Source organism: Balaenoptera musculus, chromosome 17 (genome assembly GCF_009873245.2).
Source record: "Balaenoptera musculus isolate JJ_BM4_2016_0621 chromosome 17, mBalMus1.pri.v3, whole genome shotgun sequence".
NCBI lineage: Eukaryota > Metazoa > Chordata > Mammalia > Artiodactyla > Balaenopteridae > Balaenoptera > Balaenoptera musculus.
The window spans coordinates 21697580-21722750 of record NC_045801.1 but is presented as its reverse complement, the minus strand read 5'-3'; the positions used below and the strand labels follow the sequence as shown (position 1 = coordinate 21722750).

At 38.0% G+C, this 25171-nt stretch overlaps 1 protein-coding gene across 1 annotated transcript in view; it reads left to right on the top strand.

Annotated features, from left to right (window-relative positions):
• The first annotated feature begins 3796 nt into the window (after window positions 1–3796).
• SLC30A8 (solute carrier family 30 member 8) overlaps window positions 3797–25171 on the top strand; it is a 36135-nt gene continuing 14760 nt past the window's right edge. Inside the window, exons 1-3 of the mRNA XM_036830721.1 lie at window positions 3797–3867; window positions 14875–15074; window positions 24601–24747. Of these exons, the coding sequence (XP_036686616.1) occupies window positions 3797–3867; window positions 14875–15074; window positions 24601–24747 (418 nt within the window). The remainder of the gene's footprint in view (window positions 3868–14874; window positions 15075–24600; window positions 24748–25171) is intronic.

Below are 25171 nucleotides of genomic sequence, written 5' to 3'. Positions count from 1 at the left end.
TATTATTTGAGAAAGTTGAGCCCTGAGAATTTGAGGCAGCTACTCAAAGTCATACAGCTGATGGCGGGTTCAAGTTCCCAGGTCTTGTTTTCAGAAACCTCTACTTCCATTCCTTGAGTAATTCTTAGCCTCTACTAAGGCTGGGGTCAATTTCTCAGGGACAGCCAAGGTATTATACTTAGACATGGCCAAGTACATAGCAACTCACATCTAGATAAAATTGGTTACATGGCAGATACTACGCTGAGAACTTTTATACACAGTATCTCTTCTACTCTTCACAAGAAGTCTGTAAGATGGATTCTATTAATGTCCCCATTTTACAGATGAGAAATTGAAAACAATAGAGGTCAGGCAACTTGTTCAAGGTCATATATGTAAGAAAATGGCCAAACCAGAAACTGAAACTAAGTCTGTCCGTACATTTGAAAGTCCATACATTAAACCACTTCACTCCATGGCCTCTACACATAAACAAGAAAGATACAAACAGGATGAGAATCCACACTTATTACTTAAAGCAAGCACATTTTCAAATGTCTTTTTAAGGAATAGTCATATGCAAACAATGACAAGATGAAGTATTCCTGAAATATGAGTTTAAATTTTGGGAATGCAAATAGTGAGAACTCAGTACTTTAGTGTGTAGGGATGATTACAATGGTTCTGCATAAATACACACATCCTTTCTGCAAGTGAAATAGCAAACTATGTGTAAGACGTGTGTAAATTATTTTTGCACACGTATTAGCTACCACTTGTAAAATCCTATTAAGAAATTGTTGTTGACAATAGTCAGCACTGGGGAGCAGAACGAGATCTTTGGTTGTGTCAGTTATGTTCTTGTGGCTGACAGAATATTTCTTCCCAGAGTTAACTATTATAAATTGTGTTGCCCCTTCAGTTGCTACAAGCTTGTGGTGGAGAGTGGGCAGAGAGGACAACCTGTAATTCAGGACGGTTTGGAAGCTGGTTGCCTAGGAAACTGGGATGAGCAGCAAATGCCCACCAAAACTGACTTGTCAACAAGATAGGGGATTTTCTTTTTTGATCTGCATTGCTTTCTGAATACATATTTTGTGACTCATGTGGAGTCTGATTTGGGCCAGTAGCCCTTGGTGGGCTGTGTATGCCAAAGTGGGCCAAAGGTTAGTCAGGGAGGATGGGTAATTTTTCATAAACATTGTGCTGACAAAATACTGGGGGGAAAGGGCATGATGGTGCAGTTAAAAGGGGGTTTATAAGATAAGCTAATCAACAGATGAGTATCTTACATAACATAACATGCTTACAATTCTTATCGTAACTTTACATTTAAATTTGTAGTAGCAAAACTTACTTTTCTTTAACATAAAGGTTTTATTTGTTGTAATCCACTGTTCCCTGCTCTTACACCAGAAGCTTTGATTTATAGTAAAGTAGTTATCTCCAAGGGTAGCACTTGGAAATTCACAAAGCTTTGAGGAAAACAGTACCTAATTTCCCTATAGTTTTAAAGCATGCACACTTAATTTTTTATTTTTAAATGTATCACACATGTACACATATACATTTTATAAGTATGTATACATGTGTGCATATATATTTAAGTAGAATCATATGAAATTGCTGATTTTAGACTATACTGGGTCTACAAAAATGGCAATTTTATATATATATATACTTCAACTTATAAACAGGAGAGATCATAGAATACATTTTTTTTCTTGTCCTTTTTTGCTTGGGTTCCCATTTCCTCTTTTCCCATCTCCACCTTACCCTGTCTATATCAGCCCTACCCTGCCCTTCTCATATATCCTCACTCTATCCTCGTCTCACAAACAATTCACATTAACAAACTATCAATAGTATATATCTTCATAGTTATAGAATCATAAACATATGTGCAGCTATATATGGGCTAGTGACCAAACTTGTGGTGTGGAACCTCAAACTTCCAGATTGCTTTTCCCCTGTTGAAATCTGTAGCCAAATATTCTCTTTCCTGCATTTAAATAATACTTATCTCCTCTGCTTTGCACTAATCTTTAATGGATTTCAGCCTGGTTTTACGTAGTTTCTTCACTTTTTGACACTCATTCACTCGAATTCTTTTTCTCTTATTATGTGCTAGAAACTACTCACAATTGATTCAAGCTGTAAAGTATGGCAACACGTCACACGATAGATTAGTAATTCTTTTCTGGTTTCTTACTTTTGCCTCCACAGAATAGCCTATTATTTTGCGAAGTTAAGAGTAAGAATATAAGAGAAGGAAATACTTTACTAGACCCAGAATTTCTCCTGCAAAGAAAAATGGCCTCCCAGAGCCATTTCTCCAGTTTCCATCTGTCAGAGCAAAGTTAATGACCAGGTAGGCAATAGGGCCATACGAAAAGACCTAAGAATTTATGTTCCAGGGGAGAGAGTTTGAAATGTTAAAATCAACAAGAGGTACAGCTTCACGACAGATATGATAGAAGACCTGGCGTTCTCACGCTCAGCCAAAGGTGACTTCTCCCCTCACTGCCTACAGCCATTGCCATTGAACCCCACTTTCCTTCCAGGAGACAATATTTATTCTACTAGGTCATTGTGGGTGATCTCTGTTCAGCAGTATGGGCAGATTTCCAAGATGCTGGGCCACTGGGCTACTCCAGGACTACACCACTCTGCGTGCTCTCCCTAGGGAGTTAGTGTCAACAGATGAAGAAGGAAATGAGGACTCAGAGGTGGAGGGTCTACGCCCTCTTCTCCTCTCTGCACTCGCCTGCCCCTGCATGCATCCCTATAGGTCTTGGATGCTCTTTGGCCCACATGTAAATGCCTGCCGTGTGTCGAGGCTGTTGTCCTTGGACTACAGTCCTTTCTCTTATTTGGAAAGGAAAGTTCTTTGTAATGAAATAAAATTCATAGGAGTCTGGGGGTTGAAGGTCTCTTGGGATCAACTCAGAAGAGCCCATTTCTAAGAGTTGTGATGGGTTTGCCTGGTAGGGGTTCCTTGGGCTGGTCTTTTGTCCTCAGCAGAGGGTACCCTGGCCAGGGAGAACACAGCTCATTCTGGTTCTTTTGTGCTTGAGGGCTCTTATTTATTTAGAAGCTGAGACTGCCCTTCTCCTGTCTGTCAAAAGGGTTTCAAAGCTGCTGCACCAGGAACTGTTTCAGATTAGAGACTTCAGTACCTAATGATCCATGTCCTCTCTTCAGTAGTAAAACCCCCAAATGGTCCTAGGAGAAGAGAAGTAAATCTTGACAGCTGCTTAGAGGGCATTTTAGAACTAAATCCTAGGAGAAATGCTTTTAGGTTCAGAGACCTCCCCACCCACTGCCAAAAAAAAAAAAATAATAATAAGGGAGGGAAAAAATATTAGTGTACAGAAAGGCAGCTGTTTGAGCTCGCCCAGGTGTGCTCTGAAGACCAAACCCCTACATCAGCAATTAGCGGGTAACCCTTGAGCTCCTCTACCTCCTAGACAGCACAGTGGAATCAGATGGCGTGGGAAGCGCGCGCGCGCGCGTACACACACACGTCATGTGATCCTACCTGCAGGAAGGTAGTTCCTGTGGGTGAGAGAATGAAGCCAGGTAACATTCCAAACAGACCGTAGTTTTAGCAGATCTATCAAGAACATTGACGTGGGAGGCTTGTTAATGTAATCCCAGAAGCCTTTTCATTTTTTCTTTGGAAAGTGTGTGAATAATCGTAATGCTGTTTTGCTTCCAAAACTGGACAGTGAGTTAAAGAGCAGCAGCCGTCGCCACAGTAACAGCACCACCATCACCAACACCAACACCAACATCTTCTATCCTGGCCACCATGGAGCTTCTTGAAAGAACTTATCTTGTGACTGACAGAGCCACCAAGATGTACGCCTTCACACTAGACAGGTAACAGACATCTGACGCTGCTTCACAATTCTCTGTGTCTTGAGTGTTCACTAAGTCCCTAGAGCCTGCTGCTTCAGAATTGGACACTTTTGCTGTTGCAACTTGGGGGCGTTTTGTAAAATTTTATAAACTGTTGGCCAACTTACATAATTCTTATCCTGAGAAAGGCAATACTTTGCATAGTTGATTTGCTTCCTTAAATATCCTGAGTGTACGAAGGACATATTTTATTAGTATATTTTTCATCTGTAGATTTTCTTCTAAAAAACAGACATACACAATCTGATGTGTTTCCCTTTCTTTTCCTCAATTATTCACACTTTTAAGATAGATAGTAAATTTTATTAAATTATATTTAGAAAGAATTAAGGCTTTTCAACTATGTGCAAATTGTGGTCACACTGATCTTAAGTTAATTGCTATTTTCTTAAGTATATAATATCATTATCACATATACACACCTACAATAAATATAGCTGAGCTTAATGTTCTACATAGCTCTAGTTCTTTTTACTATCTCCTACAGTGCCATGTGCAATATATTCATTCATTTCCCCCTTATTTAACAATAATTGATTGAACATGTGTATATATACTGGAGACTAAAATATTCCTAGTCCTATATCTCTGTCCTCTTGAAAGCCTGAGTCTAATGTGGAATGCATATAAGAAACAGGCAATTACAAAATAGCATGTGTGTTATTCTAGGGGTATACAGTAAGAATACCTCAAGGGAACCTAGGTCTTTGATGGACTTTGGGAGTCAGAGAAAGCTTTTCAGAAGTGATAGGCTGAGAACTGAAAAAATAAAAAGGAGTTAGAATAGGGTTAGGGAAACCCTACATAGGAAGTAGCGTTAGGAAAGTTTTCCTGACTGAGATAATTTCCTGGTAAAGACAGAGACAAATAAGAATGAGACTTTGGTGCATCTGGGGAATTCAATCCAAGTGGGGAGCAAAGAGAAACACACTCAGAATACATAGATAAATGAATGAGAATCTGAAATAAATTCATGTTAGAAGCAGAATTTAAGAGAATACTTACCCATTAATAAAATGTGTAATGTTTTTGTGTGTTTCATGAAAACAAATTAATATTCCAAAGAGTAGCAGCATTGTGTTTGACAGCATCGAATGTTTAAGCAACTGCAAAAGGAGTTTTTCTTAGGATATTTATAACTTTGCTTTAAAAATACATATGACAAAGAGTCTAGCACATCTATTACCTCACACTGTAAGAACTATTTTTCTAAGAAAATAATATTAGATGTGATTTACTGACATAAACGACATAGCCTCACGTTAGGTCAGGCAGAAATTTTGAACAACAAATTGTTAACACTGTGGACACTATTAATAGAGCATCTCTACATTATTAAAATAGCAGTATTTCCCTTCTCATGAAACTAGACCATTAGCACTCTGTTATGCAAATAAAGCCAACTGTTTATGGTTATGGGGTCTCATTCACCTCATGAACTGGTATGGTTTTCAGGATACGGTGATGATAAAAACTGTCAAACTCATTTTTATTTTCTTTCCAAAAAAAAACAATTGAACCTAGATGAGATTATTTATCCTGATCCCTCATTTCACCAGTTAGGAAAGTGAATTCCAGAGAGAATAAATGCCATTTTTAAGGTTGGATGTCTAATTATGGCAGAGTTGAGATGTGGACCATGCCTCCTGTTTGTGAATTTTGCTCCCCTCCCCCTCTCCTGCACACACACTTTCACCATGTGTCCTCCTGGGTCCTTAATCTCTTTCCTCCTGAGCTCATATGAACCTTGATCCCCTCACTAATTCACTTTTCCTCACCTCTCCCAATCTCCTTTCTCATATATTTTGTTCTATCTCTATTTCAGAGGTAACTTTGTCCCCTGAAGGTCCTTCTCTTTTCTCCTTCCTTCTCTTTTTTTCTACTTATCATCAGCTTTCTATTTAAGTTGTTATCATCTGTTAAGAAACATATAGAAGGAATATGTATTCTCTAATTACACAACAAGAGTGCTTCAGTTATCTATTGTTGTGCAAGAAACTACCCCCAAAATGTAGTGGCTTCAACAACAATCATTTTATTAATCACAGTTCTCACTCCATGTGGAGTTATCGAGGTTTGCTTGTGAGGCTGCATTCTGCTGGTGTCTGGGATGTGCTAGAAGGTCAAGGATGGCTTCACTTACTTGTCTGGGGTCTTTGTGTTAGCTTTGACTGGTCTTCTTTCTCCTTCCCATAGCTTCTCTCTCTGTGTGGTGTCTCATTTTATCAGATTAGCTTGGACTTTTTTATATGGCAGTTCAGGGGAGCAAGAGAGCAGCAGTGGAAGCTGACAGGTGTCAGACAGCCTAAGACCAGAACTGGCACAGCACCATTTTTACCACATTTGATGGGTTAAAGCAAGTCCCAAGTCTGAGATTCAAGGGGTGGCACAGTGGATTCCATCTCTTGCTGGCATGTGCATATAAGATGACAGGAATTGTTGGACATAATTTTAGAGACATTTTACCACAGGAAGTAGTAATATTAGGCCCTGTAGGTATTATTGTGTAATCTCTCCCCCGCCAATCCCTCCAATTCTCTTTCCAGTGATGTGATTCCCTATGCTTGGGCTCATGGTAGCAAAGAGATAGTTGTATAAAGTTGATCTACATACTCAATATGGTTTTCTTGGTACTGGAAACAAGCTTTTCTTTTTCCCAAGTTGTATATTAAAGAAGTGCAGGGAATGTGAGGGCAGGGAAAGATGGTAGGGACAAAGTACTGGAATCTTTTCAATGTGAAGCCTTAAAGTGTATGTGTGTGTGTGTGTGTGTTTGGGATGGCAGGACTTCTGGAATGGTGGTGTAAGTAGCTCAATGGACCTCCTTCCCCAGTGAAACATTTTTACCATTTTACTGGTAAAAATAATATTTAAAAAACTCCAACAGTTTAGTCTCTGGAAATTGTCTTAAGGGCATAGAGAAAACTGAGATTTATTCAAGAAAATCTACTAAATCTCAGTAAAAAGCAAGAGTCTGTGGCATTTGAGCCATGATCTGCCCCACTAACCTCTTTCCCCTCCAAGCTTGTCGTGATGGAAGTTCTACTCTGGTTGGATGTGGCCAAAAGACAGGGATCTCTCTCCTCCCAGCTTCCAACTGGGGCTACAGTTCACCCCTAGAGCAAAGGGCTGCTGGAATCTCTAATGGCCCCAGCTCCATATTATAGAACCTGTATTCAATGCAGACATGGCCAAGAGGACTGGGGCCCCCTTCCTTCACCCAATCCCTGCTCACGGTCCAGGAGCAGCAAGCTCCTGAACACCCTGCCCTGGCTCACACATAGGGTGAGGTTCTTCACCACCCACTTATGGAGCAGAGGTGGGACTCCAGGATAAGTGGGTCACTGTTCCTTCTCTCAGTTTTGGGGCAGTGATGCAGAGGTTCTGCCCATGGGAGAATCAGGCTATAAGAACAGAGAGCTATGCATCTTTCCCTTAGAGGACTGATGATACATCAGCTAAAAGTTTATTTGGAACAGAACATGGGATATTTCAAGCATAAGGGCACTGTCAAAAACAATGAGGATTTTGCTGTTGAGCAATCAAGAGCAGGCTGGTTGCTTCATCAGAGCAAAAAGCTAAATGGTAGACCAGTTAGAAGTTTAACGGAAACAGCTAGGGAAAGACAGATAAAAAGAGCCCTCCTGGAGTTGGTACAAGCCACAAAGATTAGCCTCAAATACTATCCCTGTAAGGAGGCTCTTATGGACTGAATGTTTTTGTCATTCCACAATTCATATACTAAAACCCTAGCTCCCATGTGACTATATTGGAAACAGGACCTTTAAGATGATTAAGGTTAAATGAGGTCATTAGGGTGAAGTCCTGATAGATAGAACTGCTATCTTTATAAAAGAGGAAGAGATACCAGAGATCTCTCTCTTTCTACCATGTGAGAACATAGCAAGAAGACAGCCATCTACAAGCCAGGACCACCAAAACCAGAAACCAAATGTTCCAGCACCTTAATAATGGATCTCTAGCCTCTAGAACTATGAAAAAATAAATTTCTGTTGTTTAAGCTACCCAGTCTGTAGTATTTTACTATAGAAGCTAGAGTAGACTAATACATGGCCCAACTTTAATTGGATAATATTGTAATTTATGCCTCAGGATACTGCTGAAAACATTAGAGCAATCAGCAAGTGATTAAGGAGGACAAGAGCTGAGTGTGATACCAACACAGGCAGAGCAGCCAGAAGCTTAACAGTGAGAGCATGGAAAAAGACAGTCAAAGCAAACATGATGAAAATGACCACCATCCCTGGGAAAGGGGGTAGGGGGAGGTAAGGATAACTGTGCACATGTCCAAGGCTGCACTCTCTGAGGAATGGCAATAGAGCCTACACAGCAGGGAAGGTCAAAGAAAATACTCCACTGAACTAGACAAGCCAATTCACTAACCAAATAAAAAAGCAAACAAGTAAGCAGCAACAATAACAAGCCCACTGGGGATCAGTATTCAGAATTGCTACAATATATTGCCTAAAACATCCAGTTTCCAGAAAAATATGACAACCTATGCAAAGGAACAGGAAAGGATAACCTATAAACAGTAAAAAGAGCAGGTAATAGAAACTGCCTTTGAAAGGGCCCCCATGTTGAACTTAGCATTCAAAGAGTTAAAGCAGCTATTATAAATATGTTCAAAGAATTAAAGAAAATCATGTTTAAAGAATTAAAGAAAGGCAGGATGACAATGTCTCATCACATAGAGAATATCAGTAATAATAGATAGAAATTATAAAAAAAGAACCAAATTCTGAAGTTGAAAAGTACAATAAATAGAACAAAGGGACTCAGCAGTAGATATGAGCTGGCAGAAGAAAGAATCAGTGACTGTGAAGACAGGTCAATAGTTATGCAGCATAAAGTACAGAGAGAAAAAGGAATGAATAAAAATTAACAGAGCCTCAGAGAAATGTGGTACATAGTTAAATGTCCTACCATATACATAATGGGAATACCAGAAAGAGAGGAGGCAGAAAAGGAGCAGAATAACATTCAAAGGAACAAATTTCAAAATTTGGTGAAAATATTAATTTACACATCCATGATAGTCAACAAACTCTAAGAAGAATCAAGGCAAACAGATCTATACTCTGACACACACATCATAGTTAAAATATTGAAAGCAAAACACACAGAAAAATCTTGAAAGCGGTAAGAGGAAAAAAGACTCATCGTGAGCAAGAGTTTCTCAGTAAGATTAACAGCTGACTTCTATCAGAAACAAAGGAGGCTGGAAGGCAGTGGGACAGCATATTTAAAGTACTGAAAGAAAAAACAAACCCTGCCAATCAATCAACTTTTATCCAACAGAACTATCTTTCTAAAATGAAGGTGAAACAAAGAAATCCCCAAATGAATAAAAATTGAGAGAACTTTTTGCTAGCAGATTCATTTTACAAGTAATAGTAAAGGAAATTCTTCAGTCTTAAAACAAATGACACCAGCCATTAACTGGAGTCAACACACAAAAAATCAAACAGCATCAGTAAAGGTAATTATGTAGATAATTACAAAAGACAGAATATTTACTCTCCTTTTTTCTCTTAATTGATTTAAAGATAAATCACATAAAATAAAATGCATGTAATCTTTGATGAAACGGAAAAATTCACAGAAAGATATCAGCTACCAAACTCGAGAGGAAATAGAAATCTGAGTAGACCAATAACAAGTAAAGAGATTGTATTAGCTTCACATAAAGAAAGCCCAGATGTCTCACTGATGACTTCCACCAAAGATGTAAAATAGAATTAATATCAATTCTTCCAAAAAATAAAAGAGTGAACATTTTCCAACTTATTCTATGAGTTCAATATTCCACAGATAGAAAAACAATAGAAATGAAAACATACAATAGAAATGAAAACATACTTCCACAAAACTTTGTATACAAATTTTCAAAGCAGCATTATTCATAATAGCTGAAAAAATGTAAACAACCTAAATGTCCATTAGATGTATATCCATACAACTGAGTACTATCTGGAAATAAAAAGCAATAAAGTACTGACGTACTGATATTTGCTATAACATGGATGAACCGTGAAAATACTACACTAAGTGAAAGAAGCCGGTCACAAAATCTACATAATGTATGATTCCATTTATAGAAAATGTCCAGAATAGGCAAATTTATAAAGACAGAAATAAGATTAGTGATTTCCTGAGGTAGGATTATGTGTAAGGAGACTGGGGATTTACTGGGTATGGAATTTCTTTTTGGGGTGATGAAAATGTTCTAAATTAGATTGTGGTGATGGTTGTAGGACTTTGTACATATGCTAAAACCCATTAATTGTATACATTAAATGGGTTTGTGGTATATGAATTATATTTTAATAAAGCTGTTTAAAAAAGGGGTGGAACATTGGATAGCTGGTCTGGGACAAGAAATTACACCTGTTAGGTGAACACTTCTATTCCCCACTCCCTCATAACATTTAATCAAATAAACGGTCTCCATATTTTGCTCACTATACTCTAGCCTTCCAAGCAACACCCAAAATGATTTTAGAAATGTGAACCACACAATGTTACTTCCCTAGTCAAAACTTTCCAACTTCCTCCTTTTACATTTTGAAGAAAATGAAACCCTTTACAATGGCCCACAGAGTTCTGCATGATCCGACTTCTGCCTACTTCTTTGACTTCATCCAATTTCACTCTCTCTTCATGCTACAGTGCCCACTATGTAGTTTCCTTTCTGTTCAAGACAAGCTTCTGAACAAGACAAGCTCTTTCTTGCCTTTGGGCTTTTGCACCAGCAATGCCCTCTGCTTGTGATGTTCCTCCTTCATGTGGGTCTGCTCCTGGTTATCTTTTAAGTTACTGCTGAGATATCATCTACAGAGGTGCCTTCCCCTACCACTCCATTGCAGGTAGCCTCACCTTTCCTCTCCCAGTCACTGCCCATGATACTACACAGCCTCTGTTACTATCCGCTGGTTTGCTGTGTTCCCCTCTGCTAGGATATAAGCTTCTTAGGTCAAGAACTTTGCTTGTCTCAAAGGCATGGTATCATTAGCACCTCTGATGGTACAGGCATGCAATACTTTTGTTGAATGAATGAATACATGAAGTGTTGGAAATGCATGGCGGGACCTAAGATTTTATCTCCTCTCCCAACAGGAGGAGTGATTTAAGGCTCTTGGGAAGGGTAATGTGAAAGTACAAAAACTAAGTGATTTTATATAGTCAACATGTGAAGTAAGAGTGTGAAAAATATTACCAGCTCCACTTAAGAGATATAGAACCAAAGGGGTTTGACTTCTACCAACAGACAAAAATAAGATACAAAATTAAAAAAAAAAAATGCTTCTCCAAGATCACAAAATAAAGCTCCATTTATAATTCTTATTTTAAGAGAGGAACTCTAAGTTCTAGGCTATTGACATCAACTTTTGTAATATTTCCCTATTTTTCTTCTCTGTTTCTCCCCGTTTTTTCTTTTTGATGCTACAGTAAGTTTCTTTGCTCTGGCCTATTGTTCCTACTCTTCAAAGCGGCAGCCATATTTGAATGTGTGGTGACCTCTGGTGATTTATTCTTTGAAAGTAAATTCACATTTCATATTTTGATGCATTCTAGCATTTGCTTTTTAGAACCTTCGTTTTAAAATTCTTAGAATTTGCATCACTTTTCAGATCAAGAGCCTGTACTGCATCTAGAGACACTTAGACCACTTTGCTCTTATGAGATGATGAGGAATATATTTTAACTTCAGTTTTTTAACTTCTTTTGTAATCATAGACCCTTTGGGGAGCCCAGCGAAGATGGTGGACTCCCACCTCCCCTCATAAAACACATACATACACATATGTGAACACACTGTATCCAATTTCAGTCTTGTTCTGGATTTCTGGCTTAGTGCTTCAAGGAACAATCTCAGCTCAAAATGTATCCAAATTGGTTAATCTTAGGTCTAGGACAAGGTAGCAGTATTTAAAAGTAAAAATTGGCCAGGTTTCTTGCACTTTTCCTCTTGTGGCATTGCTCACAGGCTGTTCCCCTGGTGGAATTCCTGCCTTGGTCTGCCTCCTAAACTGTTCCAGGATAAGTTCTCTCTCAGTCACTCACCACCTGGTTTTCTCTGCCCACAAGATTCACGAAAAATAGAAAATAAAGTAAAGCTTCATATGGCCAGAGTGGTCATATGAACAATGCCAGAATATTTGGTGACCCTGTCCTGCTCACACTGCCTTCTCAGCACAAGGAAAAAGGAAACCTCCACCATGTTTCTTATTAGTTCTCTGGCTCCTCTGAGTCGATGACCATTGGTGACTAACACTACTACCTTATATATGTTGTTTATTATCATGGTATGTATCACATTATAAAGGTGAAAATTTATAGGTATGAGTACTCTATGTGCCTCTTGCCAAATAGTTCTTATTCCAATATGAAGATTACTTGGAATTGCTCAAAATCCTGAGTGCTATTAACATCATCGGCAAAAACATTCTGAAGCCAATTTGGCAATATACATCAAAATCCTTAAAAATGCAGATACTCTTTTTTTAAAAATAAATTTATTTATTTATTTATTTTTGGCTGCGTTGGGTCTTTGTTGCTGCATGCGGTCTTTCTCTAGTTGCGGCGAGTGGGGGCTACTCTTTGTTGCTGTGCGTGGGCTTCTCACTGCAGTGGTTTCTCTTGTTGCAGAGCACAGGCTCTAGGTGCTCGGGCTTCAGTAGTTGCGGCACGGGGGCTCAGTAGTTGTGGCACGCAGGCTCAGTAGTTGTGGCGCACGGGCTTAGTTGCTCCGCGGCATGTGGGATCTTCCCGGACCAGGGCTCGAGCCCATGTCCTCTACATTGGCAGGCGGATTCTTAACCACTGTGCCACCAGGGAAGCCCAAAATGTAGATATTCTTTAACCAAGTAATTCCCCTTTCAGGATTGCATTTTAAGGAGATAATAATATATTTACCAAAGGATAACTATAAGGATATGAATCACAGTGGTGCCAAATAATTGGAAAAGAGTCAATTGTTCAATAATAGAAAATAGTTACTTATGTTGTGACATATCTATACTAAATATAATGCTCTCTGTATGTTAAACTAATGATATAGAATATTTAATAAATTGAGAAAATGTTAACAATACATACAGCTAAAAATTAGGTTCCAAAGCTCTATCTTTGGTGGAATCCTATTGTGACACTGTCATTTCATCCACAATCTATTCCAGCCCATCCCCACTGAGTTGCAGTCATGTGATTTGGGTAGCATTTACCCCACTCTCAGCTCCAGGAGTCAGCGTTGTTGGGTTTAGCCAATCTTCTGGCTGTAACAAGGTCTAAGCCAATTAGCACATCCATAGTCCTCTGGCTACAGAGGCTGGCCAAATCAGCATGCAACTCAGGACCCCTGTTTTGCAGTTGGGAGAATGAACACTCCTTCTCGCTGTATAATAAAAAACAAGTACACTGTCCTGATTATCTTGGGCAACTATTCCACTACATGAGGAAAACCAGCCTGAGGGTGAAGAGTAGTTGAGAACTGCAGAGCAATGGATCTGGAGCTTTGATAAATCAGGCTGAAGCCTGATACTTCTAGATGTTTTCAGTTGCAGAACCAATAATTCCCATTTGTTAATTTACCTAGCATGAGCTTTGTTTTCTGTACTTGCTATCAAAAACATCCTAATTAATATGGACTCTAAGTAAAAACAGTATTTATTTATTACAAAGCTAAACAAAAAACTATCAATAATAGTTGTCTCTTGGTGGTAATTTATTAGTGATTTTTTTTCCCTCTGCTTTGTGCCTTTCTGTAATTCCAGGTTTTCTATAACGAATATGTATGTTATTTTATTCAGGAAAACCCCCCAAATATAAGGATAATGAGAATTGTAATAATAATCATCATTTAAGCCAAAACCATCAGATCTTTTTGTGGATGGTGATAAGACAAAGTAACTCTTCAAGTGGAGGAAAATAATTTATTTCCATTTTTATACCTTTCAAAGTCATGAATGTAAAGTTCTTACTCTACGAACCGTATTAATGTCTTCTAATAAGTTTAATAAAAAATACAAATCTAATTAGTTCAAGATCATGGCATCAGTAAAAATTGGTTTTAGGTGTACCGATGTTCAGGTAGAGGGGCAGTGTGGGCATAGTGGAAAAAACACTAGGCTTGGAGTCCCAGCTCTCCCATTTCCTGGCTATTTGACCTCAGGCAATTACTTAACCTCTCTGAATCTTAATTACTTCAGGTAAGAAACTGTGGGTTGGACTAAATGTTATCTACAATCTTTGCATTTGTGAAATTCTATATTTCTATAAATGGCTCTATATTTCTATAAATGCTTTATATTTGAATAGAACTGATAGGCACTGCCTGCTTTTGGAAGTATAAGTAGGTTTAACTCTCATTACAACTTTGATAGATTGGCAGAGATTTCTGCAAAGCTGTGTTAAGAAGGTTTCTGAGGGTTCATATGGACTCAGCAGGAAAAAGTGCTATGATCTATTAACAATGTTGTTGTGCAGAAGAAAGGGAGAGTGTTGCCATGCAATAGTGAGTGTCTGAATCACCAGGCTGACTCGTACACACATTACTCGTTAATAATAATAACCTCATTACTGCCCCTTTTAAAATCTATAGCAGTGTCCAAAATGTTTTCAAAGTGAAGTGACTGTGAAGGAAATGCACCAAAATGTATCTGCTTCCTTTCTCCTTTTCCTTTACTTTCTTTTAATCACTGGTAGTATAGACTGAATAAGAGCTTGCCTAAATAAAAGCAAAACTCTGTTTGTAGTTGAGAATTCAGAAGGAAATTTCTCGCTTGTTCCTTACATTTGATATTTCTTGTAGAAGGAGCCATGAATGATAAGTTCCTAGCTAGTCAGCAAATGTCCTCATAGCAGTTCTGGTAATGGATAGGGCTGCCAGTGAGAGGTTTGTTTGCAACCATGTTCACTTCTTGCTTCTGTCAAACTCATCCTCAGCATGGAACTCCAGCAGAAACCCCTGAATAAAGATCAACGTCCTGGAGAGAAGCCAGAGGAGCCAGAGTCAGGAACCATGTATCACTGCCACAGCAACTCCAAGGCCACAGAGAACAGGGCAAAGGAGCAAGTCTATGCCAAGTGGAAACTCTGTGCTGCTTCAGGAACATGCTTAGTTTTCATGATTGCAGAGGTCATCGGTGAGTATTTCTCAAGACTTCTCTGATTAAACAAGCAAACAAACAAAACCCTGCATCATTACAGGAGAGTTGCCTAAGTTCTTTTAAAAAAAGACTGAATATTTTCTGTAAATATAAAGTAACAATATGCTCATTGTAGATAAGTTGGAAAGCAGAAGGAAACAAAATAAAATTCATCACAATCCCCTTTTGAGTGATAATCTTCAATAACATTATGGAGTATTTTTCTACAGTATATTTTCTATTCATAGCTCACAATTTTTTTAACATAACTGAGAGCACACAGTGCTTTTGGCCATGCCATCAAATACTCTTCAAAAACGTTTCTATGCCTGAACAATATTCTATAATATGCTCTACTGTGATTTACATAACCATCTCTCTATTGTTAGAAATTCTGGGAGTTTTTTCCTGCTTATGGACAATGCTGCAATGAAAAATCTGGAATAAAACTCTGCTTGCTTTTCTGGATAATTCCTTCAAAGAGATTCCTAAAAGTGGAAATAACTAGTTGAAGGACATGAATATTTTTATTACTACTTTATGCACATTGCCAAACTGCTATCCAGAAAGCTTGAAACAATTCCTATGTCTGCCAGCTCTACATGAGAATGATTCTCTCTCCAAATCTTTCCCAGAACTTATTTTAATCTTTCAAAAATCTTTGCTAATGTATAGATGAATATGTTTTATTTTAATATGCATTCCTTTGTTACTATTAATATTATTTGCATGTTTATTAATGATCTGTATTTCCCTCTGTTAATGCATTTCCTATTTGCCTCTTAATATCTGTGGCTCATTTGTTTTTTCAGATAATTTGTAATTCTTTATATTGATCTCTGGGAGCTCTTTATATAGTTATTAAACTTTTGTTATATCTGTTATAAGTACTATTCTAGTTTGTTGTTTACTTTTTAGTTTTTGTTTAATTTTTGGTTTGACTTAGAGAAGTTTCAAATTTTATAGAGGTAATTGTATCAAACATTTCATTTTGAGCTGATTTCTTTTACTACTCTTTCACTATTTTAGTGCTTAGTAAGCCTTTCCTATCTACTGAGAAGATAAATATCATTTTGTTGTTGTTCAATTTTTTGCATTTAATTTTAAATCAATGTGAAATTATCTATGCTCTTAGCATTGAAAATTCTCTTTCTAAAGAGCTAACAAAGATTTACACATCATTTATGGAATAATTCATTATTTCCTCCATTGATTTTTCTCCATATTACTTTTATCATTTATCAAATTTCTATAAATAATAGAGTTAGGTTCTAAGGTGTTTTATCTGTGCTGCTGATCTCTGTCAGTAGTAACATATTTAATGTAGATTTACATGTTATAATATCTGTTGTTCTTTCCTCATTATCCTTTGTTTAACAGAAAAAAGGTAAAGGCTGTTCATTCCTGTTTATTACTCTAATTAAACATGAGAATAATTTTGTTCAGTTTCCTCCAAAATCTAATTTTGATTTTATTGGTATATAAATAAATTTGGGAACACAAATCTTCTTAAAATACTCAGTTTTTCCCTCCAGGAATACAGTATGTTTCTCCATTTATCCAGATATTCTACATCTCTCATCAAGTTAAGGTTTTATGTTTTTAGTTTGCTTGTTTTAACACAAGGACAACCTACTTCTTGCTAGAGTTATTTATAGTTATTTTGTGTGTTTGGTTTATTCTTTCCAGAGGTGAGGAGGGTCTTCCTTTTCTCATGTCCTGCTTTCTAAATGGTTACTTTTTGGATTTTGGAAAGTTTTCATTTTGTATATTCATTTTGTACTCAACAGTGTATTTGAACTATCGTCATTCTAAATGTATCTCGGTTAATTTTCCTTGTTCCTCTCTCATCTCTCCTCCTAGGAGATAATCATCTCCTGTTCAAAAAAATTATATTTCTCCTTGCTTTCAATAGTTATGTCTCTTCTGTATGTTTCATATTTTTATCATGTTAAATAATATGCTAAATCAAATCATATGTTCAACTATTTAGCTGTTAAGTGAAATGTTTCCTGAGGGGTTAAGTATTTTTATTATGTTAATGAAGTATTCTCCTTGTCCTAGTTTTTTAATGGTTAACGGATAATCGAGGATGAGTGTTGACTTTTATCAAAAACCTCATCTTTTAAATTCATTCTGTTTTAAAACTTTTTTACCCATTGTTGATGTGTATTATATTAAGAGATCATGATGCATTTCTGGTATTATGATGACAACAGCTAATATTTGTTTAATGCTTACTATGTTCTGGGAACTGTGATGAGTGCTTTCTACGTATCACCTTACTTAATCCTGATGAAATTCCTGAGAGGTAGGTCCTATTATGAATTGCACTTTATAGACCATAAACCTGAAGCACAAAGAGTAAAGTACTCGACTTTAACAACATACCTATCAGTGAGCAGGCGGTCTGAATTCCAGAGCTCATGTTCTTAGGCTCTCACTATGGTGACTAGACCTCGGTGGACCATTCTTTCAAGGCATTGCTCAATCTGAGTCACTAATATTTTTGTTAGGATTTTTACATTGAAAAATCATTGTAATTTTTTTGATCATTGAAATTTAACTATAGTTTTCTGTTTTGGAGCTATTTTTCTTGGTTTTTGAATCTGAGTTATGCATATTAAAATGAAAAGTTTAGTTTTAATAATTTCCTTTTTATATACTGGGTTGGCCAAAAAGTTCATTTGGGTTTTTCCATAAGATGTTAAGGAGAATCCAGAACGAACTTTTTGGCCAACTCTATAAAAAAACTAAAACAATTTATATGACATTGTAATTATTCTTTCTTTTTAAGAACTCCCTGATAAATTGTCTGACTTCAGAGACATTCTTGGAGATAATTTTTTCATATATTTTAGCTTCTTCCTCATTCATGGACATACTCAAAATTTCTACTTCTTGAGTAAATTTTGGTTATTTATAAATCTCCCAAGTCATTCATCTCACTGAAATTGTCAAATTTATTATCATACAATGGAACATGATAGTCTTATATTGGTATTCTCTTATTTATTCCAGCTCCTTTCTCATTTTAATATTGTTTGTATATTTTTACTTCTTTTCCTTGATAAAACTTTCCTTTACTTTATTGATATATATATTTTTTATTGAATATATTATTATTTTAATTTTCCTTCTGTTTTCTAATTCATAATTTTGGCTTTAAAAATATTTTTATTTCCTCTTTCTTTTCTCAGAGTTGTAGTCTTATTGCATATTTTAATATCTTAAGTTATATCTTTATTTAATGTATTTGTATCCTTTCTTTTTATTAATAATAAAGCTATGTAGAGCTTTAAACTTAATCTAAAGGTTTTGGTATGCTGTGGTATCTTATTTATAATTTTTTTACCAAAAAATTAACAAGAACACTATAAGCTACCTATATAAGTACCATAGGCTACTACCACTCTTACCACTATAACTTGTTACACTCTGTTACCAATATTTTGGCTTCATTTTCTCTTTATTACCTCAAAAGAGTGCTAAATTAATGATAATCTGATAGTGGAGGAGAATCTGTTAAGCTTTTTTTCTTTTTTAGCACTATAATAGCAAGCAATTAGAATTAGTTTCTTCAAGTTATGGAGTCTTCTGACCTATACACATATACTTTTATAGCTTTTGGAAACTGGAAGAGAGCTTAGACCCAATCCGGTCCAAGATGAATCCAGAGTTGGTAAATAACCTTCCAGTTAAAATTTTTTTAAAAAATTGATACCACACAATTTCTAGAGCCAGGGTGAGTCTTTTGAATGAATGACTTAATAGCTTGATAGAGCTGCAAAGAATTTACTTTTAGCAGCTCCAATCTGGAAAACTCCCTCTGGAACTCCATTGATATCTATACTAGAGGGGCATTCTTTTTTATTATTGAAAGTCACTAGACTATGGACAATTTTCAATTGCTCACATAAGAGATCAACAAAACAGAAAATCTAAAAAACATAATCCATTTGAAACCTGATTTGAAAAGCTGATGTTCTGGACATTCATAGCCTTCCAAATAAAGTACTGGCACAACCCCATGCAAACGCAGCTCAGCAGGATGTATAAACTGGCTTGTTTTCTGCACAACTTTCTTCTCTTGCTTTTCCCGGAAAACATGTGGATGCTGAGAATAGACGCATATTCTCCCCAGCTGATATCTAATTAATATTCTGAAATGACATGGCCTCCCATTCACAAAACTCAGTTTTCTCCTTGTACCTTTCCGTATGCCCTGTCAATTTGTTTCTAAAATTTTTAGAGGGGAAATGGGAAGCTATTCACTTGGAGTGAGCAAATCAATCTCCTCCTTTCCTTCTCATTCCTAATAATTAGTCTATGAGTTCAAATCTGGCTTTAGGGTCAGAAAAAAGTGATGTTGTCAGTAAAGGAATTAAGTGGATACTGACAGAAAATCATTTGGAATTTGAGCTGTATTGATGTTGAGCTAATTTTCCTGAAACATTGCTCTCATCGTGTTAATTCTGTTTTCAAAATTCTTCAGTGGCTCACCTTTGCCATTTCAGTCCTTCACAACCTTTTCCCCATCATGTCAAGCACAGGAAATTTTACTGAGCCCAGGGGCAAACTGACAAGTATTCTCGTAGCAGAAAGAGGCTGGTTCAGGGGCCCTCTCTGTGGTAGGCCCTACTCAGCTGCACCAAGTGAAGAGAGATCAATATACTGGAAAACGCTGGCATCCTGCACAAAATGAAAAATTCTTACTCTGGCTTTCAAGTTATTCCACCATTTGCCTGCCAAACTGACTATCAATCTTTTTCTTTTACTGCTTCCCTATATGACTCTTCTTCTGTTTCAGCTATTTATTCATTCTATGCAAAATAATCATTGCACCTTAAGGTCTCTGTAACTTTTGCTTATGCCTTTTGATTTACATGGAAAACCCTCTCATTCTCCATAGCCATCAAAACCCTGACCATCATTCAAGACCCCAACCCACAACTCACGTCCTTCCTAAAACCATTTTTGACCATGTCAGAGAAAGCAAGTAGTATTCTCAGATGACTTTTAGGAATCTGGGAGGTCCTCCTGCAGGATATGGGATCTGAGCAAAGCCTTGAAGGATGAGTAGGAATGGAGAGGTGACTAAGAGGGAGATGAGAAGGGCCCTTCAGATGGAGGGGCTTGAATGCGGTCCAGGAGTTAGTAAATATCAGCCTTACCTGGAAAGATTTTGAGTTCTTAGGTCAGCAATAGGACAAGAAATCTGTATTCTTAGAAGGAAATTCAAGTGATTCTGATGTGTTAGCCACATTTGGGTGGCACCGTTTGCAGTGGACTGGCATTGCCTGCCCAGCAAGCTTTCTCATACTTACTGTCCTGGCTGCAGCTCTGGTCCTCCTGGCCCAAGTCCCTCATGCTCACAGGCACGGCTGGCTGTGAGACAGCAAGCTGGATTAATCGGAGTCTCTGGGTCTTTATATAGGGAGACTGGGAAAAAAGCTCTCTCTCTTTCCTTTAAAATACTATGCTGAAATGATATAAACCCAGACGCCCACCTTTTTTTTTTTTTGCTGAGGGGGAGGAAGCCTGTCTTCAGCAGAACAAGAAATAGCAATAGTTGGAGACAGAGCAGAGCCCCAACAAAAATTTTTTGAACCTTACGATTAGGCTGTACCTGATCCAACCCCACTCAGATTTGTTCTCAGTTATTTGAGCCAATAAATGATCATTTTGTTGTTGTTTAAGCTAGTTTGAGTTGTGCATTTATGACTTACAACTGAAAGAACCTAAGGCAGTGGTGTGGGGTAAAACGTGGTTAGTGAGGAATGAAACTAGAATGGTGGCTGAGGGTTCTAGGAGGCTGTGAGGCCAGGCTGGGGAAGCTGGATTTATTCTGTAGGCTTTGGGGAGTAACTGGCGTTTAGAAGAGGGGAGAACCAGGTCACAGAGCTGTGTTTAGAGAAAGAACTGGCCACAGGGTGCAGAGCAGATAGGAAGAAGGAATTAAAGAAGGCTAAGGCTTTGAACCTACTGAATTGGGATACTTTCTGATTGAATGTGAAAATTCCTATTGTGGCAAGGCCATAAAGAGGAGTTACACTACATATGTAAACATGCATCCCTTTTTAAGAAGACAGACATACAGAAACCAAGAACTCACAAAAACAAGCTCAAGTATGGCCATTTCTGGAAGAAAATGAGAGTAGTCAGGAAAAGACATCCTGAAGCAGGACTATTTAGAGTTAAGCAAGAATGGAGGAAGCATTGGTTTGCTGGAAAGGCGTATAGATCTGGGAGCAGGCTGGGGAAGATGGTAAGTATCTCAGAGTAAAAAAAAAAAAACCTCTCTCGTAGTAAGAGAAAGCTAAAGCTGAGTGATGTGATAACCACAAGCTTTATTGCTAAGGGTGCTTATTTTGTACTAGAGCCAGGGCGTCTCAGTGGCTTAGGCTACTTATTTTTTTGAGGTTGTTGGTATTAAAAATTTAAGAAATGTCAAAACGTGCCAATGCAAACTGTGGTGTGTTTTAAATACATGTTAAATAATGACTTCATGAGTTTTTGACATAACATCATATGTAGTGTAATAATACTATTCATAAAACAAAGAATTTTAAAAATATGAATTAATAGCATACACTGGGGTTGTCTAGAAATGGGACACGAGACTACAATTGTCAGATGAATATTTACTTCTCCCAATCCTGTTAGCATGTCTGTTCTCCACAGAAAACGTCACATGTACTTAACAGCAACTCTCCAAAGCTGGGGTGAATATGAGACCCAGGGCCAGTGGCTCCCCTGCTTTCCTACTGTCCTCTTCATCCCACAGACCCTAGGAGAGTCTGTTTCCAGTCCTTAGTGCCTCTCCTATCTTGTTCTAACTGCATGACTCTCTGCATTTTGCCATGTAATCCAGGAACATGTCTGTTACTGCCTTACTTCATGCCTTTATCTCAATTTCCTTTGGCTACTTCTGCTGTGTCTTAACCTCCAGCTTCTCCCTCCCCCGCCCCCAGCCCAAGTCATCCTCCCTATTGCTGGCAAAGATCTCCCGCTTAAATACAGATCTGAACATGTCACAACCTTGCCTCAAAATCACAAAAAGATCCCTTTGTTCCACAGGATAACATTCAAATCCTTTAGCATTACGTGTGACACCGTACACAAGGGTCCCCAAGCCACCTTTCCAGTCTCATTTCCCGTTATTTCTCCAACACACCACACCTCCTACTTTTCCACAAAGGTGCCCTGTTCTTTCACTTCTGTTTTTGTTCTTGCTCTTATCTCTTTCTGAAAAACTCTTCCTTTCTAGCTAATTCTTACCCCTTCCTCCTGTGGAAAGTTCTTCAGGGCTCCCAGTGAGAGTGGCTTTCTGATCCCCTAGACCCCTAGACCATGATGCCTGTTTTCTATACAGTGAGTGTTAGACAATGGGATCACTGAAGAGAGGAACTGTGCTTTGTTTAACTTTGTTTATTTTTGTGTACCCTATCCCTGTGATGTGCACAGTAAGGTCTCAATACATCCTGGCTGGATGACTGAATTAATTGTTGATAATACCCCATGCTTTCAGAAGCAAATGCAAATTCAGTCACAGACTACCACTTGCAAACAGTTTACTCCATAGGATTCAGCATGATTGCCCACAGTTTTTTGGATTGTTCTTATAAGCAGCTTGGATGGTTGCAGAATGGTTCTCAGTTCCCGGGTCTCCATATAAACATGCTTCTTCCAAAGCAAGCCCTTTTTCTTTCCCAGTTACCTCCTGACTCAGCTAAGCCTGTTGAAGAACCCCTGTAAGATTTCATTTCCTTGACTTAAGCTAAAATTTTAGCCCAGCATACCATCATTCATCACCATCATTCATTGCTAAGATTGCGGCATGCTGCTTATCTGCATGTAGTCATTCCCTGGGCAAGAAATAATGCATTATTAACACAGCTTTATTATCAGGCCCAAGTTTGGCAGACAGAGCAACATTAGAGGATAATTGGAAGGACAGCTGATTTGTTAGCAAAATGTTGCTTTTTGGCTAATGAATCATTCTGATTTTTGCCCTGACAGCTCAGTAACAAGCTTGAAGACTACTTTGCTTCAGACCATTAAACTTTGACAAACCAGATATTAACTATAGCTAGAGCCAGTGATCTGTGGGGCTTATTGCAATTATGAACCTTATATGCAATTTTTTTAAATCATTCGTTGAGACAAGGTGAGTCTGATGATGGAGGGGCTGATGACTGACAGTCTCCGTCGCTTTGTTGCACACAAGGCAATAAACAGCTTCTGGGAGGACTAATCAGTCAGTGGAAGCTCTTTGCTGGGAGATTGTAGTAAGAACAATAAAGGTTATTGCACTCAAACAACAAGCCCTGTTCGAGAAGGAAAAGACAAGGTTGTCCTTTTGACTTCTATTTTAGAGGTTGGAGGTCTTTTCACAAAGAAGAACTAGACAGAAGTACAGGGAACACACCAAATGGAGAGAAAAACAAGGCAGGTGTCCCATGGCTTGGGTTCTCTTTCTGTCCTTTATTGGACTGTTGATGCATTCAAGATTATCATACTAAGTGAAGTAAGTCAGACAGAGAAAGACAAATATCATATGATATCGCTTATCTGTGGAATCTAAAAAAATGATACAAATGAACGTATTTACTAAACAGAAACAGACTCACAGACATAGAAAATAAATTTATGGTTACCAAAGGGAAAGGGGGTGGGATAAATTAGGAGTATGGGGTTAACATATACACACTACTATATATAACATATACACACTACTATATATAAAATAGATAATTAACCAGGGCCTACTGTATAACACAGGGAATGCTACTCAGTGTTCTGCAATAACCTATATGGAAAAGGAATCTGAAAAAGAACAGATATATGTATATGCACAACTAAATCACTTAGCTGTACACCTGAAGCTAACACAACATTGTAAATCAACTCTACTCCAATATAAAATAGAAATTAAAAAAAAAGAATCTCATTGGAAGGTATCTGCCCTTTCTTCTTACTCCTCCCCACTATTCATTCATTCAGCGATCTCAAAACCAGGTGGATAACATAAATTAGTGGAACAGAAGGAAGCGGTAAAGACTATGGTAAAATTACAAGTCAAATAACAGCACATCGGTGGGCCAGATTGTGTCATTTGGTTTACAGACCAAAGTCCAGGTCCTCAGTCTGGAGACCCTTTCAATCTGGCCTGCACCCCTCCAGCCTCCTCTTTTTATATTTCTTTTGCATCCTCATGCCCCAGTCTAACCGGGATGTTCTTCAAATGTTCCCCACATTCTCTTATCTCTGTACCTTAGCTCTCCCAGGAATGGCCTCTCTTGTGCAATTCACTTCTACATGTTCAAATCCTACCCACTCTCTGGATCTTGGTTTCTCTACTTGTCAAATTGGGAAAAAGAGATGGATTAAATCAAAGTTAAGACCCTTTCTCGTCTTCAGTTCTGTGAGTCTGTGGCATTTTCGCCAGCTGTGGTTAGTATGTATATGATCTAGTTGCACTCTGGGGCCCTAACCCCATATCCTATTCTGCATCCCCGAGGTGGACACATCGCTGGGAGTCTTGCTGTCATCACAGACGCTGCCCATCTCTTAACTGACCTGACCAGTTTCCTGCTCAGTCTCTTCTCCTTGTGGTTGTCATCGAAACCCCCCTCCAAGCGGCTAACATTTGGATGGCACCGAGCAGGTACAGTTCATCAACTGAGCACTGACACAGAGTAACGCTGCAGAGTCAAACCGAGGATAAAAATGGAAGGGACAGTGAAAAGCCTTGTTTGAAAATCCCTTGGAGGCACATCTCTGGTTCACAGAGTGAAATAGATGTGTACGTGGTAATGTGTGTTCTCAACGCTAATTCCGCTAAGAGCCAGATTAATGGCGCTACCTCTACTCCAATGCGACAGCAGGAACACATACCTCACTTTAGCAACCACCCCAGTCCAAGAATCTCAGTGTGTGGTAACAGCCATGATATTATTCATTAAATGACTCGGCATCTGGGAGAGAGGGTGGGGTGAAGCTTCCACCATTTTGCAAAGTAAAGCACAGAGAGACCAAGAGAGTTGGAGGGATTGAAGAGCTTCTTATGGGGGGTTGGGAATGGAATATGG